At 43.5% G+C, this 24,905-nt stretch overlaps 1 protein-coding gene across 4 annotated transcripts; it reads left to right on the top strand.

Moving 5' to 3' along the window:
• The first annotated feature begins 3,216 nt into the window (after positions 1–3,216).
• On the top strand, positions 3,217–24,756 carry LOC115118601 (probable E3 ubiquitin-protein ligase DTX3). 4 transcript variants are annotated; one of them, XM_029647276.2, is made up of 6 exons: positions 3,217–3,417; positions 3,922–3,963; positions 14,570–15,218; positions 15,367–15,580; positions 16,587–16,804; positions 17,142–24,756. In XM_029647276.2, the coding sequence occupies exons 2-6, from the start codon at positions 3,951–3,953 to the stop codon at positions 17,215–17,217; spliced, it is 1,170 nt and encodes a 389-aa protein (XP_029503136.1). In that variant the 5' UTR covers positions 3,217–3,417; positions 3,922–3,950; the 3' UTR covers positions 17,218–24,756. The 4 variants fall into 4 exon arrangements, with proteins under 4 accessions (XP_029503136.1, XP_029503135.1, XP_029503133.1 ...); XM_029647275.2 differs by having other exon boundaries at positions 3,217–3,751; XM_029647273.2 differs by lacking the exon at positions 3,922–3,963.
• Positions 24,757–24,905: the final 149 nt, after the last annotated feature.

Genomic DNA, 24,905 nt, shown 5'->3' with positions numbered 1-24,905 from the left:
ATTTTTTTGTTGTTATTCTGTCTCTCACTGTTCAAATAAACCTACCATTAAAATTATCGACTGATCATTTCTTTGTCAGTGGGCAAACGTGCAAAATCTGCAGGGGATCAAATACTCCCCCCCCCTCACTGTATATCTCACTATGCTGCAGTAGTTTATGTGTCGGGGGGCTAGGGTCAGTTTGTTATATCTGGAGTACTTCTCCTGTATTATCCTGTGTCCTGTGTGAATTTAAGTATGCTCTCTCTAATTCTCTCTTTCTTTCTTTCTCTCGGAGGACCTGAGCCCTAGGACAATGCCTCAGGACTACCTGGCATGATGACTCCTTGCTGTCCCCAGTCCATCTGGCCGTGCTGCTGCTCCAGTTTCAACTGTTCTGCCTGCGGCTATGGAACCCTGACCTGTTCACCGGATGTGCTACCTGTCCCAGACCTGCTGTTTTCAACTCTCTGGAGACAGCAGGGGCGGTAGAGATACTCTTAATGATCGGCTATGAAAAGCCAACTGACATTTACTCCTGAGGTGCTGACTTGCTGCACCCTCAAAAACTACTGTGATTATTATTATTTGACCATGCTGGTCATTTATGAACATTTGAACATCTTGGCCATGTTCTGTTATGATCTCCACCCTGCACAGCCAGAAGAGGACTGGCCACCCCTCATAGCTTGGTTCCTCTCTGGGTTTCTTCCTAGGTTTTGGCCTTTCTAGGGAGTTTTCCTAGCCACCGTGCTTCTACACCTGCATTGCTTGCTGTTTGGGGTTTTAGGCTGTGTTTCTGTACAGCACTTTGAGATATCAGCTGATGTAAGAAGGGCTATATAAATTGATTTGATTTGACTAGTCACCCCCAAAGCCAATTCTTCCTTTGGCCGCATTTCTTTCCTGTTCTTTGCTGCCAATGACTGGAACAAACTGTAAAAATGACTGAAGCTGGAGACTCATATCTCCCTCACTAGCTGTCAGAGCAGCTCACAGATCACTGCACCTGTACATAGCCCATCTGTAAATAGCCCATCCAACTACCTCATCCCCATACTGTATTTATTTATATATCTTGCCCCTTTGCACCCCAGTATTTGTACTTGCAAAATCATCTTCTGCACATCTACCATTCCAGTGTTTAATTGCTATATTGTATTTACTTCGCCACTATTGGCCTATTTATTGCCTTACCTCCCTTATCCTACCTCATTTGTACATACTGTGTATATATACGGTTTTTCTACTGTATTAGTGACTGTATCTTTGTTTATTCCATGTGTAACTCTGTGTTGTTGTATGTGTCGAACTGCTTTCATTATCTTGGCCAGGTCGCAGTTGCAAATGAGAACTTGTTCTCAACTAGCCTACCTGGTTAAATAAAAGTGAAATAAAAAAAATAGAAAACAAAAAAATGAGCAAACACATCTTGATTGCCACACACACAAATACCTGTGATTTGAACAGTGGTGGGAAAAGTACCCAATTGTTATACATGAGAAGAAGTAAAGATACCTTAATAGAATATGACTCAAGTAAAATTGAAAGTCCCCCAGTAAAATACTACTTGAGTAAAAGTCTAAAAGTATTTGGTTTGAAATATACTTAAGTATCAAAAGTAAATGTAATTTCAAAAATATACTTAAGTATCAAAAGTAAAAGTATAAATAATAAAAAATTACTTATATTAGGCAAACCAAATGGCACAATTTACTTGTTTTTTAAATGTACAGATAGCCAAGGGCACACTCCAACACTCAGACATAATTTACAAATGAAGTATTTGTGTTTATTGAGTCCGCCAGATCAGAGGCAGTGGGGATGACCAGGGATGTTCTCTTGATACATGTGTGAATTGGACCATTTTCCTGTCCTGCTTTCAAAATATAAAGAGTATTTGTGTTTATTGAGTCCGCCAGATCAGAGGCAGTGGGGATGACCAGGGATGTTCTCTTGATACATGTGTGAATTGGACCATTTTCCTGTCCTGCTAAGCTTTCAAAATATAAAGAGTACTTAATCACCACCTTCCGGAGACACCTGAAACCCCACCTCTTTCAGGAATACCTAGGATAGGATAAAGTAATCCTTCTCACCCCCCTTAAAAGATTTAGATGCACTATTGTAAAGTGGCTGTTCCACTGGATGTCTTAAGGTGAACGCACCAATTTGTAAGTCGCTCTGGATAAGAGCGTCTGCTAAATGACTTAAATGTAAATGTAAATGTACTTTTGGGTGTCAAGGAAAATGTATGGAGTAAAAAGCACATTATTTTCTTTAAGAATGTTGTGGAGTAAAAGGAAATGTTGTTGAAAATATAAATAGTGAAATACAGTAACCCCCAAAAACGACTTAAGAAGTACTTTAAATGATTTTTTACTGAAGTATATTACAACACTGGTTTTGAAGTTGGTTTAATAATACTTTCCTGTAGATATTTTGTCTCACATTTTGACCAGGTGAAGGACCAACCCCACGGACAATCTGCAGAGTAAGTTCAAATATAATTTTATTCAACATTCATGACAGACAAGGGACATTGTGTTATTTTTTCTGTGTATATGTGAATGGCTATGCTTTACACAATGTAAAGCATCGCCACTTCGGGACTAGCTGCCCTCCTTCATATTCTACATTATTGTTCGTGGGATCAGCCTCGGCTTTCAGGCCTCGCTCACGTTGTTTCATCCCGAAGTTGAGGTGAAAGCCTGGTTGAGGCTAGAGTGGGATAGGTGCCTGTGCCCCAGAGTTGCTTGAGGGACTTACAATATTGAATTGCGAGGAAGACCTTTCTGAAGGCCTATAGAAATAGTAGTTGGTTCATGCCATAACCTCTACCTTGGGGGTCTGGAACCTAATGGCATTGTGTGTGTGTGTGTGTGTGTGTGTGTGTGTGTGTGTGTGTGTGTGTGTGTGTGTGTGTGTGTGTGTGTGTGTGTGTGTGTGTGTGTGTGTGTGTGTGTGTGTGTGTGTGTGTGTGTGTGTGAGAGAGGGAGAGAATTCCACTCGATGGACTTGCCCAATCCTACATTGTTAAATAGGGCGTTTCACTCAGGTAATGCATGTGCTACAGATACATTATGTGTGCTTAGAAGTGTCTTTGTGGATTTCCCTGAATTGCTCAAGAAAATGATTCAGTCCGATCACATCCTTGCCTAAATGTTTTTTACCTGTCACAGAGGGTTCTTATGACGAACTTCCTGCTTATGATTGTCTCGTCATTAAACTGTCAGACATTGAGCTGGACCGACATTGCAGAAGACTACCGACTGACTGGTCTACAAATAACCTTGCTTCATAAAAAAACTACTCATTATTATTTGTAGATCAGTCAATCGTTCACAATTTACCCACAATGCATCATGGACGTGATGCTCTCAAACACGGCCATGGACTTTAAAGGCTAAGACATGGTTGAAAGTGCAAACAATTTCTGTAAGTATTTGTCTTGAGTACGCAGCTGTCACAAGCCGAATGAAACAGCTAACGTGGAATCGTAGCCTAGTGTGTAAGTGGGGGTTGATGTTGTAGTAGTCTGTCTCAAGGACGTGGAAATAACCAGACAAACTCCAGTAGCGAGCGAGAAGGGGACGCGGATGAATTGTTAGCTAACGTTACGGATAGCTTAGAGTGGATATCAAGTATGTCTTGACTACAAAATACTTCTCAACATATCCACCGCAGTACACGATTTTCAGGCCTTGTCCAATGGAAGATGGTGTAGCTAGTTCCATAATCTCTAAAACTCATCTGACAGCTACGGCAAAAGGTGAGACAATTTACCCCACGCCGCATTCTCTTTAGTAAAATGATTATGGACGTGCCACTTAGGAATTTGAACAGAATCGTTTGGTTCCTCGCTGCTGATTTCTAAAGTAAGCGAATGTAATCTGACGTGTGTCAATGTTTACTACTTCAGTTTTTCTCTGTGTTCAACAGGGGGATATTTTCTCGATTGAAGGGAATATATGGGATCGCAAGGTAACCATCTAATAAATCATATTTATTTACACTTGTTTCATACGACTGTCAGAGGTAAAATATTGCTAACAGCTAAACGTGTTGATGGACAGAGGATCGGATTGAGGTAGGCGCAGTTTCCTTTGTTTACTCAGTCTGCATTTCAGAAGAGCGGATACGTTCCTTTCAGCAGTGTCGCGATAACTACTGTCTGCCAGCCTGTTGTAGCTTTGAGGTGTGCTGCGACCACTGACACTAAACACACGCGCTCCATATGGAAACAAACACGTTAGCTACACAGTTGTTACTTTGTAACGGTTTGCGATTAGCGGTATTTTAACAGGTCTGTTGTCTAGCACTGCATGAACCTTGCTTTGGCGAATCATTTGCCGCTGGCTCTCATTTTCTCATGCAAAACAAATAGTGTGTCAAAAGGGAAATAAAAGTATTATCAAAGATATTTATAACTAATCCAAGATAGTTAATGTGTGTCGTTTTTATAGTGGGAGCAATGAAGCATAGTGGGCAGATCAAGCAAGGAGGTGGGCAAGGCTAAGCAGGAGTTTGCGAGATCCTATTGGCGCATTGTAGCATGTATTTGCATATTTCCGTTAGGGAACGCCTCCTTTGAAGTGCATATGTTCCCAAACTCAATTCGACCTTGCACTCCTAACAATGCCATTTAAAAATTAAAAAAACTTAAGCGACAAGTCTTTATAACTTAGTGCCCTGTATTGGTAGTGAGCACATTCTAAACGGATGCTTCAGCTTTATTGCCCCCTGTGATGTGTCTGGATTTCCCCTTCTGTCTGTGGTATTATCTGAGTTTTTCACAACCCACCTTCAGGCTGCTATGTACCGGACCTCTTACTAGCCAACGGGAGGCGGGGCGACACTGGTAGACAGTGACCTTCGCACCCGCCTGCCGAACACCTGCACTCACCTTCATTAACAGAACTGCGGGAAAACAGTGCCGGACAGACCCCCGCCTCCTGCTAGCCACTCCGACCGGTACACACGAGGCAAGAGGTGTGGCTACACAGTGAGCTAACATACTTGCTAGTTAGTGACCGCCAAGCGGGGGTGAAGGACACCGTCTACCGTTGTCGCCCTCGGCCCTTATTCTGTGGGGTTTTTCGGCGGTCGTGATTCAACTTTACGGTACCTACTGTAATGGAGCGCCCCACCTCCTTTCTGTCCTAGCTTAAAAATGGACCAATAGAAGTTTAAAGAGGGTTTTCCTACAGATGCAGGAATTCCCACGTGCAGGAACTCCCCGAATTGCGTGCTGCAAATCTACCCTTCTCCACGCAGCATGGGCCGAAATAGCAGCAGTGTACCAGCAGAAATAAGTGATTACATCACTTAACAGTTCCGAGGACAATTCAACGTTTTGACCTGGCTGCATGTTAAATTCTTGCTCAGTCCATATACGAGCACTGATTGGAAGCGGCATATAGGCTATGACTGGGGTTCTCATATCTCCTTACTTTGTCATCATTTACATTTAAGTCATTTAGCAGACGCTCTTATCCAGAGCGACTTACAAATTGGTGCTTTCACCTTATGACATCCAGTGGAACAGCCACTTTACAATAGTGCATCTAGGTCTTTTAAGGGGGGTGAGAAGGATTACTTTATCCTATCCTAGGTATTCCTTAAAGAGGTGGGGTTTCAGGTGTCTCCGGAAGGTGGTGATTGACTCCGCTGTCCTGGCGTCGTGAGGGAGTTTGTTCCACCATTGGGGGGCCAGAGCAGCGAACAGTTTTGACTGGGCTGAGCGGGAACTGTACTTCCTCAGTGGTAGGGAGGCGAGCAGGCCAGAGGTGGATGAACGCAGTGCCCTTGTTTGGGTGTAGGGCCTGATCAGAGCCTGGAGGTACTGAGGTGCCGTTCCCCTCACAGCTCCGTAGGCAAGCACCATGGTCTTGTAGCGGATGCGAGCTTCAACTGGAAGCCAGTGGAGAGAGCGGAGGAGCGGGGTGACGTGAGAGAACTTGGGAAGGTTGAACACCAGACGGGCTGCGGCGTTCTGGATGAGTTGTAGGGGTTTAATGGCACAGGCAGGGAGCCCAGCCAACAGCGAGTTGCAGTAATCCAGACGGGAGATGACAAGTGCCTGGATTAGGACCTGCGCCGCTTCCTGTGTGAGGCAGGGTCGTACTCTGCGGATGTTGTAGAGCATGAACCTACAGGAACGGGCCACCGCCTTGATGTTATTTGAGAACGACAGGGTGTTGTCCAGGATCACGCCAAGGTTCTTAGCGCTCATCATGTCACGATTGTTGTGGTAGGGTAGTAAACTCACACTGCATTGCATTGGTGCACTGTTATGGCTGAGATTTGGGTAAACAGTAGGGGGGGGGTCATTTATATGATTTCCATTTTAAAGTTTAATGATCTGAAGTTGGAGTCATTTAGAATATGAGAGTCGCCAAACTCACTGATCCCATTTAATGATGTTTCTGATGTTGGCTATTAAGTTCAGTATTTCACTTGACATGTTTTGTATTCAACAGTGGCTTGCCTTGAACACAAGCCACTGTTGATTATGAGGGGGATGTATGAAACTGTCTCTCTGTCTCCTGTGCACTTTTCCAACACACTAGTACAGGTCACAGATTACATTGGGATTTGATGAAATGAGAAGATGAGACTGTTTGAAAGAGAGCAACCCGGCTCTACGTATTTTACTGGGTTGTGACTCACCGACACCGCCCCCAGTTAGAGGAGAATAAAGCAGTTTGAGAGTTGACACCCAGGGAATTTGTGTTCACACATAGGAGAAGATTTACATGGGGATGGTTCTGAAAGGAATTAGGAATATTCACATACAGGTTATAATGGATGGAGCAGAATAGTGAAAAGACATGAATGAGTTTGAATCATGTCATGGCCTAGAACTCCCAATAGCACAATATGAAAGACTGTATGTGATAATACACTGCAGCAATAAACCGTAAGCTGTTACACAGAAATACTTCATAACAAGGACTGTATCTACTATGCATAGAGTTGAAGTCGAAGTTTACATACATCTTAGCCAAATACAGTTAAACTCATTTTTTCACAATTCCTGACATTTAATCCTAGTAAAAATTCCCTGTCTTAGGTCAGTTAGGATCGCCACTTTATTTTAAGAATGTGAAATGTCTGAATAATAGTAGAGTGAATTATTTTAGCTTTTATTTATTTCATCAAATTCCCAGTGGGTTAGAAGTTTACATACACTCAATTAGTATTTGGTAGCATTGCCTTCAAATTGTTTCACTTGGGTCAAGCTTTTGGGTAGCCTTCCACAAGCTTCCCACAATAAGTTAGGTGCATTTTGGCCCATTCCTCCTGACCGAGCTGGTGTACCCGCGTCAGGATTGTAGGCCTCCTTGCTCGCACAAGCTTTTTCAGTTCTGCCAACAAATTTTCTATAGGATTTAGGTCAGGGCTTTGTGATGGCCACTCCAATACCTTGACATTGTTGTCCTTAAGCCATTTTGCCACAACTTTGGAAGTATGCTTGGGTCCATTGTCCATTTGGAAGACCCATTTGCCACCAAGCTTTAACTTCCTGACTGATGTCTTGAGATGTTGCTTCAACATATCCACATAATTTTCCTCCCTCATGAAGCCATCTATTTTGTGAAGTGCACCAGTCCCTCCTGCAGCAAAGCACCCCCACAACACGATGCTGCCACCCCTGTACTTCACGGTCGGGATGGTGTTCTTCAGCTTGCAAGCCTCCCCGTTTTTCCTCCAAACATGACGATGTTCATTATGGCCAAACAGTTGTATTTTTGTTTCATCAGACCAAACAAAGCCAAGTTAAACAACAACTACAAGTTTGTACACACATTCCATGCACTGTCAGGCTCAGAGCCATGTATGTATGCCCTTGCAGGAGCGTGCAGCGGTCCTGTCTGAGCAGTACAGGGTTAGCTATGAGCATCTTCCATTAGGAACTACTTTTGCCCTCAGAACAGCCTCAATTTGTCCGAGCAAGGACTCTACAAGGTCTCGAAAGCGTTCCACAGGTGCTGGACCATTTTTGATACGAACTGTTGACCGTGAAAAGCCGAGTTGCCCATTCACCCTCTGAATAACACACATACACAATCCATGTCTCAATTGTCTAAAGGCTTAACAATATTTTTAGAACATGTCTCCTCCCCTTCATCAACACTGATTGAAATGGATTTAACAGGTGACATCAATCGTTTTAACCTGGTCAGTCTGTCATGGTGACATCAATCGTTTTAACCTGGTCAGTCTGTCATGGAAAGAGCATGTTCCTAATGTTTTGTACACTCAGTGTAAACAACATGCTGGCAGGGTTGCCAGGTCTAGCTAAAATTCCTAGACGATGCCTTCTGAAAACCCACATTTATTCAGTAAACCTTTTTTTCCATAATGTTATCGAGTGAATTAAGAAGGAATATCGACGTAATTTTTAATGACGTAGGCTAAGAAGCAAAATTAGGTTTTCCATAAATAATAATTATTGCGAGTTTAAGAATGTTGCAAGTGTGAAGATAAATCACCCTTATTAAACTCTCCTGAGTGGCGCAGCAATCTAAGGCACTGAATCTCAGTGCTAGAGGTGTCACTACAGACCATGGTTCGATTCCAGGCTGTAACACAACCGGCCGTGATTGGGAGTCCCATTGGCCCAAAGTCGTCCGGGTTTGGCCAGGGTAGGCCGTCATTGTAAATAAGAATTTGTTCTTAACTGACTTGCCTAGTTTAAATAAAAACATTCCATCAATGATTAAGCCATAACGCCACAGGTGTGGTATACAGTAGGACCAATATACCACGTCTAAGGAACATGGCCCTCCGCTGTGGTATATTGGCCATATATCACAAACCCCTGAGGTGCCTTATTGCTATTATAAACTGTTATCCAACATAATTAGAACAGTAAAAAGTACCGTTTTGTCTTTTCCGTGGTACACATCTGATATACCATGGCTTTCAACCAATCAGCATTCAGGGCTCAAACCACCCAGTTTATAATTGTAAATAAATCCTGTTTGCGCATGTGCATAACTATAGATAAATCCTACAAGCGAGTTTGAGTGATGCAACTTGGACAGAGGATCTCAATCTCTGTGCAAGAAGCACTTCAAAAAGCGAATGTTAGTTTATTTTCTGGCAATTGTGCCAGATTTTGAGACCAGAAACCATTATAAATGGCATGTTTGTGAGATTGACTTATTTCAATAGACACAGGCTTCTGACTAAAATCTGGGTTAATAATTCCAATTCAACTTTGCCATGGTTTACTGAGCTAGATGCAGGTGGCCTATAGCCCCTGATAGGCCAACATCTAATTTCAGGGAAAAATCCACAATGTGAAGAATGATACATTTGCTGTGACCAATTAACAATATATGTCCATGAATAAATGCATAATAACACCAGGCTACAACAACAAACTGAGTTACAGGCTATTTATTAAATCTGTTTGCCAGCTACACAAGTGGCACAAATGGATTTGCAATGACTACAGTGATAGTAATTTCAACATATTTGTTGTATCAAATGGTAGGCAACAGTAACCTGCAATGACATGTAGAAATGAATAGCCTACTTGATGGCCAACAGATGCAGATGTAGCCCATCATTCTCCACATTTTAATGTAATTTTTCATTGTGGACCTTTAACACATTGTACCCCCCCATAACACAAGCACACGAGGGAGTTCCATAACTTCCATTTCAAATTTCCACCTCGCAGCGCTCCAGACCCTAGAACTGAGCATGAGTAAAACTCCAGACCCTAGAACTGAGCATGAGTAAAACTCCAGACCCTAGAACTGAGCATGAGTAAAACTCCAGACCCTAGAACTGAGCATGAGTAAAACTCCAGACCCTAGACCTGAGCATGAGTAAAACTCCAGACCCTAGACCTGAGCATGAGTAAAACTCCAGACCCTAGACCTGAGCATGAGTAAAACTCCAGACCCTAGACCTGAGCATGAGTAAAACTCCAGACCCTAGACCTGAGCTTGAGTAAAACCCTTCGCTTGATGCGGTTATCCATAAGAAAAGTCAACATTAGAATACAGTTTACATTAAACCACCTCTGAGCGAATTTATCTATAGAGCTCTAGTGCGCCTGAAGTCCTTTTCCAATGCTTTGTCACCATTATATCAGTTATGTCACGTTAATATGTTTTATGGAAAAAGAGTGTCTCCATAATAACCGAAAGTTGTCATTATGTGTGTGCATGCTGCTCTGTCTCTGACTCTGACTCAGCTGCCCCTGCTGCAGCACACTCTCCACGCATCCTTTTGGCTCTCCACCACTCACTCAGTCTGCTCACTGCCTTGTAGTCAGCAGCAGGTCACAGTGAAATAAATATATATCCACATACATACAGTACCAGTCAAAAGTTTGGACACACCTACTCATTCAAGGTTTTTCCTTTATTTGTACTATTTTCCCCCCCAAAATTGTAGAATAATAGTGAAGATATCAAAACTATGAAATAACACATGGAATCATGTAGTAACCAAAAAAGTGTGAAACAAATCAAAATATATTTTAGATTCTTCAAAGTAGCCACCCTTGATGTCAGCTTTGCACCCTATTGGCATTCTCTCAACCAGCTTCACCTGGAGTGCTTTTCCAGTGTTGGAGTTCCCACATATTGAATTACTGCAAAGAAACCACTACTAAAGGACACTAACAGTCCCTCCAGGATTTCACAACATTGTTTTGTGATTTCTGCGCCCCAAAATACTGAAAAACAGCTATTTTTCTGAAGGAAAAAAGGGGTGGAAGCTAGCTTAGAGTTCCAACATAAAACTTGAATTTAACATGAATTTGAGATTTAATTTGTCTTATGGGGGATTGCCCCGATAATCTGGAGGTACTAAAAAAAATCATAAACTAGGATAAAAGAAACACCTAGGGTCCAATCTGAAATTAAGACATATCTCAAGTTCATCTTCTGTAAAAATAATTAGAGACAAAGTGATCTTTTGGGCTGTTTCTTTTTTTAACATAACGAGAGGTGAGGGATGACCAAGGGCCAAGCTCATCTAGGCCTATAGCTCAACGTAATCATTCATTTCATCCTCCCTGTCCTCCTCCATATCAATTGCTCCACTGCGGAGTCGTTAGTTGTGGTACATGAAGACCCAAGGCTCGTAGGTCGTTGTTAAGAGGTTGATTGCCTACGGCTGGACAACTCAAGCTTGTAGATACTGTTGCTTCGCTCAGCATCAGCTGAGTTTGAGACTGCATCCTAGTAGCGTTTGGCCAGGGTGCTCAGCACAGGAAGTCTCTCTTGAAGTGCATCCCAGAAGATATCCAAATCCACCACCCCACTCACTGTGGCTCTCAGTGCTGCTGGTCCTTAATTGGTCAAGTAGGCACCCAGTTCATCTCTCGGTACATAAACACAATGTGACGTGGATCAAACACCCTAACTTCTTGGGGGAACTCCATGGCAGGCTGACCATCTGACATGTACTTAGTCATTTTGTCCTCTGCATTGCTGTATGCCTCAACAGCAAAGGGCAAGTCGTCAACTGCATCAAAGTAGTGTGAACAAGCCTCATACTGTAGTTATTTTTTGGCCACAATGTTCATCTGCAAGTCCTCTAAATAGTGAAAGATCTTTGTTTTCACAGGATGTCTGCTCTGAAAGATGTTGAGAAGCTGCAGGATGACTTTATACTTGTCTGTCATGATCTGAACCAGCTCTTGGTTTTGTAGCATCTCATGGAGTTTCTCTACAGACTGTTGGGACACCTCGGCCACACACCTGTGAATGACAAGGAATAAAAAAGAGGAACTTAAGAAATATGACTTATACTCCATGTGAAATGACATCGCGGCTTATAGAAAATGTAGGTCACCTTTTTCTGCATAATTACAATGGTATAAATGACAATGATTTAAGCAAATGTAGAAGGTATGTAGATTTAAATCGTACCTGTATTTCCATCTCTATGAACCCACTGTAGAGGCCAAACTGCACTGCTGAGAACTTGTTTTACATGCCCCTGACTGGTAAAACATATGTGAACTTAGCATGAATGCGTTCAGCTGATCAAAAGCTTTGCAGAAAGCACTCCCTATCAGATTAATGTTGTGAGCCAAGCGTGTTATGTGCAGAGACTAGGGGAACAATGACTGCAGTGCAGCTTTGTAGGTTATCTTCATGTACGCAGCATTGTCTGTGTCAAAGACAATGACGTCCTCGTTGGAGATATTGTAGTCTTGTAGACATTTCCCCACCGCCATGGAAACTGTTGAATGGTTGCACTGCTCCAGAAACACTGTCTCTGCGAGGTAGGCAACAATTATCCCGAGGTATCCTTTTCAAGTGGTGCGATGACGATGCTTAACATCTGGAGTTTCATCAATGATGACTGTCACTGGCTTCCCTGCAAAATGTTGCTTGAGTTCTTCCTTCACCTTCAGGTAGACCTCTCCCAAGTACTTTTCCTGTTGGTGGTGGTATCCAGGGATGGCTACCAGGTACTTTTTAAACAATATTACCATTTCTAAAAAATAAAAAAAAAACAGAAAGATTGTGTTTTCGTGATCCGTATGCATTTTTACAGAGTTTTAAATGGAAAAGCTGACAAATTGCACTCAGTGCTTTGAGCCGTGCTCTCCGTAGACAGACTGGGAGAGCAGAGTGCCGACCACCCTACTAAAGCCAAGGTCAGACTGTGGAGAGCAGAGTGCCGACCACCCTACTAAAGCCAAGGTTAGACTGGGGAGAACAGAGTGCCGACTACCCTACTAAAGCCAAGGTTAGACTGGGGAGAGCAGAGTGCCGACCACCCTACTAAAGCCAAGGTTAGACTGGGGAGAGCAGAGTGCCCACCACCCTACTAAAGCGAAGGTTAGACTGGGGAGAGCAGAGTGCCCACCACCCTACTAAAGCGAAGGTTAGACTGGGGAGAGCAGAGTGCCCACCACCCTACTAAAGCCAAGGTTAGACTGGGGAGAGCAGAGTGCCCACCACCCTACTAAAGCCAAGGTTAGACTGGGGAGAGCAGAGTGCCCACCACCCTACTAAAGCCAAGGTTAGACTGGGGAGAGCAGAGTGCCCACCACCCTACTAAAGCCAAGGTTAGACTGGGGAGAGCAGAGTGCCCACCACCCTACTAAAGCCAAAGTTAGACTGGGGAGAGCAGAGTGCCCACCACCCTACTAAAGCCAAGGTCAGAGGAGTAAAAGTTTGAGTAAAACACCACTCACCTTGATTCTTTCAGTGCTTGCCGCAGTCTTCCCTGCTACCACGTCAGTCATGGTGATCTGCCGCTGCTGTGGGAACTGTCCTGACATTTCCATAAGCTTTGCTGATTCCAAGTGACTGTTGATTGTCGACTTTCTCTTGTGTTCCAGCACAACGTTGCACGGAATGCAAAACAATTTCCTCCCACTTCCATGTAAAACATTTGGAAATTGGTCTTTAACTGTTATTTTTGTTGGCAAATGAGATTGATTTCTGGTCATTGTACTGCCTGTCAGCCATCAACAATCAGCCATCTTCACACGCTGACAGGCCAGGGGGAAAAAACTTGTGGTTGAATTGGGACTTTTTCCACGGTAACCATGCAGTAATTGGTCAAAATTACTAACCGCTTTTGATCGGACCCTTTTATGCTCTAAAAGTGCGGGGATTGGTCAAAATTGTGAGCTTCTTGCATAATATGCACTGATTGGTTGATTTTTGCATTGAATTATGCGATTGCAGTATCGCAGAATCCTAGAGGGACTGCAATAAGAAGAGACTTGCTTGGGCCAAGAAACATGTGCAATGAACATTAGACGGGTGGAAATCTGTCCTTTGGTCTAAGTCCAAATGTGAGATTTTTGGTTCCAACTGTTGTCTTTGTAAGACGCAGAGTAGGTGAACAGATCTCTGCATGTGTGGTTCCCACCGATAATTCAAGGTACAATTAACCAGCATGACTATCACAGCATTCTGCAGCGACACGCCATCCCATCTGGTTTGGGCTTAGTGGGACTGTCATTTGTTTTTCATCAGGACAATTACTCAACATACCTCCAGGAGAGTGATAGAGTGCTGTGTCCGATGACCTGGCCTTCAGTCACCCGACCTCAACCCAATTGAGATGGTTTGGGTTGAGTTGGACCGCAGAGTGACGGAAAAGCAGCGAAAAAATTGCTCAGCATATGTGGGAAGTCCTTCAACACTGTTGGAAAAGTATTCCAGGTGAAGCTGGTTGAGAGAATGCCTAGTGTGCAAAAATCTGTCAAGGCAAAGGATGTTTAGTATGAAGAACCTCAAATATAAAATGTATTTATTTATTTTTAAGAGAAATGCCGTGGTGCCCGAGGTGCAATTTAGCCCATTTTCACCCTCAACATTGTTTTCAAAGTAGGACAATTTGCAGTGAACATGGCAACACTGCTTGCTGGAACTTAGTCCCACAGCACACTCGCCAGGGGATTCTCGAACATTGTTTATCATGCAAATGTTAACAATTACATTCACTGCATTATTTGAAATGTTAGTCTCTCTATTGTGTGTTTCCTGTACATTTTCCTCCGGTGCAGTAAGTTTAGCATGACATTTTCCTTTTATGTTAGGCTTGAATATGTGTCTAATGGTTTCTCTCGTATTTCCCTATGCAGTTTCATCGGATGAGATGAGTGTGCGCGGGGGGCAGGGTAGTGACGAGGTGCTGGTGTCCCAGGCGGTGTGGGACTACCTGGCTGCCGCCGGCCAGCCCTGGCTCATAGACTTTCAGGACAAGCAGGGCTTGAGCGCCGGCATCATCCGCCGAGGTGAGCGGGGAGGCTGCTGTGCAGTGCGGCTACGCCCCATAGAGGGATCCCGTTCTGGGGGAGGACCCGGGATGATGGAGGAAGGACCCATCTCCAACGAGACCCGCAAGGCCTTCATAGACTTATGCCGCTGCGCCCGCAAAGAGATGAGCAAACAGGATGGGGGTCCTAAACGGAAGAGGTCCCTGCTGCCCTGCGTTGGGGTGGTGGTCCTGGAGGGAGATGGAGAGGGGAGCCTGCTACCACCTCAGCCTCCCCAGCCCAGACGCTCTCAGAGGCAGCAACAGAGATATAAGAAGCCTGCGGAGGAAGAGGCCTGTGTGGTCCTCTCCAACTCCACGTCCCACAACGAATCCGGACAGAGGAAGAAGGACAACATGGAGGTCAGCTGCAGTATGATGGCCTCCTCTCATAACCAATCCCACAGTGAGGCAGACGACTACACCTCATGTTCCATCTGCATGGGTGACATGGTGGAGAGGACCACGCTGGAGAGGTATAGCTACATTTTAAACTTTTGTGTTCAGTAATTCTCAAAGTTTTTCCAAACCATGAAATGTGTCAGCCTTCACTGCTATTGATGCTATGTAATGTTTTCAAAATTATAAGTAAAAGTGTTCTCTCTTCCTCTTTGACCCCCCCAGGTGCGGCCACGCATTCTGCCGGTTGTGTCTAGACCAGGCCTTCAAGGTGAAGAGAGCGTGTCCTGTGTGTCGTCAGGTGTACGGCCAGCTCATAGGGAACCAGCCGGCTACCGGGTGTATGATGGTGGAGAGGGACCCAGATCTGGAGTTGCCAGGACACGAGGGTTATGGGTGTATCTGCATCATCTACAGCTTCCCACCTGGTTTACAGGCGGTGTGTGTGTGTGTGTGTGTGTGTGTGTGTGTGTGTGTGTGTGTGTATACTAAAGACGCATGGAAGGGTATAGAAATGGGAACTAGTAAGAAGTGTTGGTCTAGCCCATTACCTTTTGGGGTTTTTGGTCTAGCCCGTTACCTTTTGGGGTTTTTGGTCTAGCCCGTTACCTTTCGGGGTTTTTGGTCTAGCCCGTTACCTTTCGGGGTTTTTGGTCTAGCCCGTTACCTTTCGGGGTTTTTGGTCTAGCCCGTTACCTTTCGGGGTTTTTGGTCTAGCCCGTTACCTTTCGGGGTTTTTGGTCTAGCCCGTTACCTTTCGGGGTTTTTGGTCTAGCCCGTTACCTTTCGGGGTTTTTGGTCTAGCCCGTTACCTTTTGGGGTTTTTGGTCTAGCCCGTTACCTTTCGGGGTTTTTGGTCTAGCCCGTTACCTTTTGGGGTTTTTGGTCTAGCCCGTTACCTTTTGGGGTTTTTGGTCTAGCCCGTTACCTTTCGGGGTTTTTGGTCTAGCCCGTTACCTTTCGGGGTTTTTGGTCTAGCCCGTTACCTTTCGGGGTTTTTGGTCTAGCCCGTTACCTTTTCGGGGTTTTTGGTCTAGCCCGTTACCTTTCGGGGTTTTTGGTCTAGCCCGTTACCTTTTTTCGGGGTTTTCCTACATCTGATACATCATTTACATTGCTAACCATCTCTTTTTAGTATTTTTATTTGTGGCCATGTTCATAGCCATGTTTACAAATCCCCGCTTGGATCTTTTAATGGTTCGTATCCAGGCTGTATCACAACTGGCTGTGATTGGGAGTCCCATAGGCGCACAATTGGCCCAGCGTTGTCCGGTGTAGGCCGTCATTGTAAATAAGGATTTTTCTCCACTGACTTGCCTAGTTAAATAAAATACAGTCCATGAAGTAATGTTATTGAATGTCTATACCACTTTACTTCATTTCTGTGGATATAATTGTTCATGTTCTTTTCTAACATTCCTCTGAATTATGCCTGGATCCTGCAGCCGGAGCACCCTAACCCGGGGGTGAGGTACCCTGGGACGGACCGCGTGGCTTACCTCCCAGACAGCCCAGAGGGGAACCGGGTCCTGGGCCTGCTCCGCCGGGCCTTCGAACAGCGCCTCATCTTCACCATAGGGACCTCCATGACTACAGGAATGCATAATGTCATCACCTGGAACGACATCCACCACAAGACCTCCTTATGGGGCGGACCACACTGGTATGGAAACGGATGTCTTTACTGAAGGCTATTGGACATTTAAGTATGTTTGTGAGATGTGACAAGTCATGTTTACATTTTTGTGAAAAAAGCTATTGATGACTGCTTGCATGGAAGTCAAATAGAATCACATGGCTTTAGTTTGTTCTCATGAGATGTAACAGAAATATTTTTTTCAGTTTATGTCAATAGAAAGCTATCCATGTTTTGAGCATGTGGTTGGGGGTTAAATTGTGATTATTGTCGTGCATTTGCTCCTAGAAGGAACTCTAGCTGTTCCTGTGATTACAACAACTCTCTGACCTGCTGAGGGTTTTCTGTTCATTTGTCCTGACAGCTTTGGATACCCAGACCCCACTTACCTGGTGAGAGTGACCGAGGAACTCCGAGAGAAAGGCATCGCTGCAGACTGACCGTACAGATTCTAGAATGATTATTCTAGGAACATTTTAGGAACCTCTGGCTGCCCTGCTGCTGCTGGTGGTTGCTAGGCTGCAGTCTCCTGGACCTAGACCCAGCAGAGCAGCGGATGAATACGAGATGTGACTGGGCCCCACAGCAGCCACAGGAGTACGGCCCAGTGGAGGCCCACATATCCCTACAAGACCACTTGATGGGGTGACTCCTACCTTCCACTTCAGTCGAATTTTCACTAATCATGCATTGATGTCAATTGGAGACCATTTGACTTAAGTGGAAGTGAACATTTATCTAAAGTGGAATTTAGGATTCACCCCTATGTTCCTATCCTCGTTATCTATCTTCCGAGTTCGGCTCAACCCAGCAGCACTTTGTGTTGAAGAAAACATACAAATGAGTGCAGTGCAATCTCTGTGTGAGCTGTTTTTGGCTCCACTCATCCAAGTATTTATCATATAGGGATTCATAATGTGAAGGTACATACTACTTAAATATTATTTTTAAACCTAAGTTCAAAGAAGAGTCCTATTTTGCCTGTTATATTTATGTTTATTTCCACGCACATTCTTTATTTACCTGTTAAAAACACATGATTTGTGCTCTGTCCAGTACGCTCTTAGAATAATTATATTTTTCTTTATGTAATTATGTTAATAATAACCTGTTATTTACACTGTATTAAGACAGTACTAGAGATAGTTGGTGGCAGGCAGAGTAGTACTGTCTGTTTCAATAGAAAGCTCCTAATGAAATAATGAAATTTCTCTGAAAGGAGTTGCACTCGAAGGCACTTTGTCAAGGAGGGAGGGAGTCCGTCAGTAGTTCAGTCACTGTTGGAGGGGGAGTTGTTCTCTGCATGGAATAAGAATTATCCTTTTGAATTAGAATGATCATTCTAATTCTGTGGTTCTCTGCTTCCACTTCAGGGAACTGGTAGATGGAAGAATGCTCTGAGCAAAGCCAGGCAGGCGTTAGTCGTTAGCAGCCGTGAAGCTAATAGCCTGGTAGCTAGAAGTTGATGTCAATTTTCTTGGAGCCCTTCATTTCCCTTTTGATCTTCCTCTCCTTTGATTTCTTCTCCTTTTTACTTAAATAGGAAGAATGTTTTCTATTTGATGTCTCTCTCTGCTGCACCGTTCTGTTCTAGCGGATGAACCAGGAATGTCCAGATATACTGACTACTAAGTATGAGATTCATTGTCATTCCTGACCGTCCCTTGCTCTCTCTCTCTCCTCTCTCCCCTCGGTTGTTTCTCTACTCTAAGATGTTATCCCTCCCAGGACCAGGCCCTGTATTCACAAAGTGTCTCAGAGTAGTAGGGCTGATGTAGGATCAGTGTGGCCTTTTCAATCATAATGAATGAATAGGGAGCCTGATCCTAGATCAGCACTCCTACTCTGACAAGCTTAATGAATAGGAGACCATGTTCTGAGTTCAGTTTGATTTCCAGTCAGCCAGCCAATCAGTCAGCACTCCTCATTTTGTAATAACCAGATTTACTTGATGATGTCAAATAAGGAGGGCGTGATGTCGAACCACTTAAACCAAATCAAATGCACAATAGGCTGTATATTTAATACCTCTGACCCTGGCTGAAATGGCACCCTATTCCCTATACAGAGTAAAAGTGCCCATAGGCTTCTGGTCAAATGTAGGGCACTATATAGGACTCTGGTCCAAAGTAGTGTAGGGAATAGTGTGCCATTTTTGGATGCAAGCCCTATCTGTCCAGGAGACGTTTGTTTGACGATTGTCTCATAAATAATGAGGTATCTATCTGCTGTAATTCACATCTGTCTTCTACAGGAATAATCTAGGATTAACAACATAGGTACCTGTAATATGAAAGTGTTGAGGAAAATCCTGCAGTCCCTTACAGCGGTATTGCCAGTGAGGTATTTAGTTCCCTTGTTTTGATACATTTATCAAACGGTTAGCGTGCCTATATTCTAGTCAAGTTTGAAGACAGTGGATCATGTGGATATTAATTCATGATAAGCATGTTCTTTTAGTAGACTGTCTTAATTGTTATTTGGAGGGTGAGACTCGGCAGCGTTATCTGGCTTTCTACCGTTTTTGAGAATATATATATATATATATATATATATATATATATATATATATATATATATATATATACTGATGTGTATCTGCATGAGTTTTTCTGTGATATGTCAGATGAAAGCAGTCCAACGACGTAGCCTCACTCACAAATGATCAAGCTCTGTGTGTGAGTCATTTTGCATGAGAAAAGGATGCCTATAGATGGTGCAGTGCTCTCCAACCCTGTTCCCGGAGAGATACCCTCCTGTATGTTTTCACTCCAACCATGTTCCTGGAGAGATACCCTCCTGTATGTTTTCACTCCAACCATGTTCCTGGAGAGATACCCTCCTGTATGTTTTCACTCCAACCATGTTCCTGGAGAGATACCCTCCTGCAGGTTTTCACTCCAACCATGTTCCCGGAGAGATACCCTCCTGCAGGTTTTCACTCCAACCATGTTCCCGGAGAGATACCCTCCTGCAGGTTTTCACTCCAACCATGTTCCCGGAGAGATACCCTCCTGTAGGTTTTCACTCCAACCATGTTCCCGGAGAGATACCCTCCTGTAGGTTTTCACTCCAACCATGTTCCCGGAGAGATACCCTCCTGTAGGTTTTCACTCCAACCATGTTCCCGGAGAGATACCCTCCTGTAGGTTTTCACTCCAACCATGTTCCCGGAGAGATACCCTCCTGTAGGTTTTCACTCCAACCATGTTCCCGGAGAGATACCCTCCTGTAGGTTTTCACTCCAACCATGTTCCTGGAGAGATACCCTCCTGTAGGTTTTCACTCCAACCCCAGTTGAAAGTAACCTGATTCAGCTCATCAACTAGCATTTTTTTTCAAATCCGGTGTGCTAGATTAGGGTTGGAGTGAACGTACAGAACGGTAGCTAGAACGGTGACCTAAAGAACAGTAGCTCTCCAGAAACAGGGTTTGAGAGTCCTGGTCTTGTGACTCTAGTCTGTTACCTTCTCCTATTCATTTGTCTGCAGTCAGATGATGTAAAAGAATATAAACTCAGCAAAAAAGGAAATGTCCTCACTGTGAACTGCGTTTATTTTCAGTAAACTAAACATGTAAATATTTGTATGAACATAAGATTCAACCACTGAGACATAAACTGAACAAGTTCCACAGACATGTGACTAACAGAAGTTGAATAACATGTCCCAGAACACAGGGACACGTTTGTATCTGGTGTGGCTACCAGCTGCATTAAGTACTGCAGTCCATCTCCTCATGACCTGCACCAGATTTGCCAGTTGTTGTTGTGAGATGTTACCCCACTCTTCCACCAAGGCACCTGCAAGTTCCCAGACATTTCTGGGGGGGAATGGCCCTAGCCCTCACCCTCTCATCCAACAGGTCCCAGACGTGCTCAATGGGATTGAGATCCGGGCTCTTCCCTGGCCATGGCAGAACACTGACATTCCTGTCTTGCAAGAAATCACGCACAGGACGAGCAGTATGGCTGGTGGCATTGTCATGCTGGATGCTCATGTTAGGATGAGCCTGCAGGAAGGGTACCACATGAGGGAGGAGGATGTCTTCCCTGTAACGCACAGCATTGAGATTGCCTGCAATGACAACAAGCTCAGTCCGATGATGCTGTGACACACCACCCCAGACCATGACGGACCCTCCACCTCCAAATCAATCCCGCTCCAGAGTACAGGCCTCGGTGTAACGCTCATTCCTTCGACGATGAACGCGAATCCAACCATCACCCCTGGTGAGACAAAACCGCGACTCGTCAATGAAGAGCACTTTTTGCCAGTCCTGTCTAGTCCAGCGACGGTGGGTTTGTGCCCATAGGCGACGTTGTTGCTGGTGATGTCTGGTGAGGACCTGCCTTACAACAGGCCTACAAACCCTCAGTCCAGTCTCTCTCAGCCTATTGCGGGCAGTCTGAGCACTGATGGAGGGATGGTGCGTTTCTGGTGTAACTCGGGCAGTTGTTGTTGCCATCCTGTACCTGTCCCGCAGGTGTGATGTTCGGATGTATCGATCCTGTTCAGGTGTTACATGTGGTCTGCCACTGCGAGGACAATCAGCTGTTTATTTCCCTGGCCACATCTGCAGTTCTCAAGCCTCCTTGCAGCATGCCTAAGGCACGTTCACGCACATGAGCAGGGACCCTGGGCATCTTTCTTTTGGTGTTTTTCATAGTCTGTAGAAAGGCCTCTTTTTAGTGTCCTAAGTTTTCATAACTGTGATCTTAATTGTCTGTAAGCTTAGTGTCTTAACTACCGTTCCACGGGTGCATGTTAAGCGTGGGAAACAGTGTTTAAACCCTTTACAATGAAGATCTGACATTATTTGTATTATCGTTGAAAGACAGGGTCCTGAAAAAGGGGCATTTCTTTTTTTGCTGAGTTTACTAGGCCCATACATTCATTAAATATCCCTTTCCTTTGCTATATACAGTTGAAGTTGGAAGTTTACATAAACCTAGGTTGGAGTCCATTAACTTCTTGACGCACCCATCCCGTTAGCGGGATAATTTTCATTACACCCGCTGAATTGCAGTGCGCCAAATTAAATTACTAAAAATATTTAATTTTCATGAAATCACAAGTGCAATATAGTAAAACACAGTTTAGCATGTTGTTAATCCACCTGGCGTGTCAGATCTCAATACAGCTTTTCGGCGAAAGCATAACAAGCGTTTATGTAAGAACACCTCTCTCAGTAGACAAAATATTACAAACACTAGCAGCCAAGTAGATTGGTCACGAAATTCAGAAAAGCAATAGATTACATCGCTTACCGTTGATGATCTTCAGATGTTTGCATTCACGAGACTCCCAGTTACACAATAAATGTTCCTTTTGTTCCATAAAGAGAATTTTATATCCCAAATACCTCCATTTGATTGGTGCGTTATGTTCAGAAATCCACAGGCTCGAGCGGTCACGACATCGCAGACGAAAATTCCAAATAGTATCCGTAATGTCCACAGAAACATGTCAAATGTTTTTTATAATCAATCCTCGGGTTGTTTTTAAAATATATAATCGATAATGTATCAACCGGGTCTGTCGCTTTTTCAATAGGAGAGGGAGCGACAATGGCTGCCCCACTCTGTTGCACAAGCGAACACCCAGCTATCCACTGACGCGATGTGATCTTTCTCATTCATTTTTCTAAATAAAAGCCTGAAACTATGTCTAAAGACTGTTGACACCTCGAGGAAGCCATAGGAAAAGGAATCTGGTTAATATCCCTTTAAATGGAGGCAAGGCATCCAATGGAACAGAGAGCTTTCAGGAAAAACAGCACTTCCTGGTTTGATTTTCCTCAGGTTTTCACCTGCAATATCAGTTCTGTTATACTCAAAGACAATATTTTGACAGTTTTGGAAACGTTAGTGTTTTCTATCCTAACCTGACAATTATATGCATATTCTAGTTTCTGGGCCTGATAAATAGGCAGTTTCAAATGGGTATGTTTTTTAGCCAAAAATGAAAATCCTGCCCCCTACACTAAAACTATTTTTTTTCAACCACTCCACAAATGTGTTAACGAACTATAGTTTTGGCAAGTCGGTTAGGACATCTACTTTGCATGACAAGTCATTTTTCCAAAAATTGTTTACAGATAGATTATTTCACTTATAATTCACTGTATCACAATTCCAGTGGGTCAGAAGTTTACACTAAGTTGACTGTGCCTTTAAACAGCTTGGAAAATTCCAGAAAATAATGTCATGGCTTTAGAAGCTTCTGATGGGCTAATTGACATCATTTGAGTCAATTGGCGGTGTACCTGTGGATGTATTTCAAGGCCTACCTTCAAACTCAGTGCCTCTTTGCTTGACATCATGGAAAAATCAAAAGAAATCAGCCAAGACCTAAGAAAAAAATGGTTCATCCTTGGGAGCAATTTCCAAATGCCTGAAGGTACCACGTTCATCTGTACAAACAATAGTATGCAAGTATGAACACCATGGGACTACGCAGCCATCATACTGCTCAGGAAGTAGACGCGTTCTGTCTCCTGGAGATGAACGTACCTTGGTGCGAAAAGTGCAAATCAATCCCAGAACAACAGCAAAGGACCTTGTGAAGATGCTGGAAGAAACCGGCACAAAAGTATCTATATCCACAGTAAAAAAAGTCCTATAACGACACAACCTGAAAAGCTGCTCAGCAAGGAAGAAGCCACTGCTCCAAAACCGCCATAAAAAAGCCAGACTACGATTTGCAACTACACATGTGGACAAAGATCCTACTTTTTGGATAAATGTATTCTCGTCTGATGAAACAAAAATGGAACTTTTTGGCCATAATGACCATCGTTATGTTTGGAGGAAAGAGGGGGATGCTTGGAAGGCGAAGAACACCATGCCAACCATGAAGCATGGGGGTGGCAGCATCATGTTGTGGGGGTGTTTTGCTGCAGGAGAGACTGGTGCACTTCACAAAATAGATGGCATCATGAGGCAGGAGAATTATGTGGATATATTGAAGCAAGATCAAGGCATCAGTCAGGAACTTAAAGCTTGGTCGCAAATGGGCTTCCAAATGGACAATGACCCCAAGCATACTTCCAACGTTGTGGCAAAATGGCTTAAGGACAACAATGTCAAGGTATTGGAGTGGCCATCACATCGCCCTGACCTCGATCCCATAGAACATTTGTGGGTATAACTGAAAAAGCATGTGCGAACAAGGAGGCCTACAAACCTGATTCAGTTACACCAGCCCTGTCAGGAGGAATGTGCCAAAATTCACCCAACCTATTGTGGGAAGCTTGTGGAAGGCTACCCAAAACGTTTGACCCAAGCTAAACAATTTCAAGGCAATGCTACCAAATACTAATTGAGTGTATGTAAACTTCTGACCCAATGGGAATGTGATGAAAGAAATAAAAGCTGAAAGAAATAAAAGCTGAAAGAAATCATTCTCTCTACTATTATTCTGAAATTTCACATTCTTAAAATGAAGTGGTGATCCTAACTGACCTAAGACGGGGAACTTTTACTAGGATTAAATGTCAGGAATTGTGAAAAAACTGAGTTGAAATGTATTTGCCTAAGGTGTATGTAAACTTCTGACTTCAACTGTATCAAATGGCATCCTATTTCCTATAGATTGTACTACAGGGCTCTGGTCAACTAGAGGGGTGGTCAAATATAGTGGACTATATAGAGAATAGTGTGCTCAAAAGTCCACTATGTAAGAAATAGTGTTCAATTTGGGACGTATATACCATTTTTCGTTTAGGGACCAACTGAAATATCTTTGGGAGACATAGTAGTTTAAATCAAGCTACAGTATTTCTATGCAGTGATCTGGGTGTTGGGGTACAGGGGAATGAATAAATACTGAAAAGAGTTGCACATTGCAAATTGATTGTTAAAATGAAAGTTCAAGTTTTGCTTTTCTAATTGTGTTGATTTGTATTTTATGAGTGTTGATATTCAAAAATAATGTGCTTTACATTTTAATACTTGAATAAAACAATGTTTAGTTCTGTTTGGTATTCATTGTGTTATTTATTACTATATCAATAGCATCACATTGTAAATATACTACATTTAAGAATGTTTTTCACCCTGTTGTACAGCTAAAGACTATGTTTCATTGTAGCATGCTTGTACAGTAGGCCTAGGAGCAACTGGTGA

The sequence above is a fragment of the Oncorhynchus nerka genome, linkage group LG7 (assembly GCF_034236695.1).
Source record: "Oncorhynchus nerka isolate Pitt River linkage group LG7, Oner_Uvic_2.0, whole genome shotgun sequence".
Classification (NCBI taxonomy): Eukaryota; Metazoa; Chordata; class Actinopteri; order Salmoniformes; family Salmonidae; genus Oncorhynchus; species Oncorhynchus nerka.
Note: the sequence above shows the minus strand (reverse complement) of the source record. Positions and strands in the feature narration are given on the sequence as shown.

What these genes read in the sequence shown, in the direction of transcription:
- LOC115118601 (XM_029647273.2), top strand. Translation starts at nt 3,393, where the DNA reads ATGGTTGAAAGTGCAAACAATTTCT. An exon ending in TGAAAGTGCAAACAATTTCT is followed by an intron (nt 3,418 to 14,569) that starts GTAAGTATTTGT and finishes TTCCCTATGCAG; the next exon opens with TTTCATCGGATGAGATGAGT. An exon ending in GAGAGGACCACGCTGGAGAG is followed by an intron (nt 15,219 to 15,366) that starts GTATAGCTACAT and finishes TGACCCCCCCAG; the next exon opens with GTGCGGCCACGCATTCTGCC.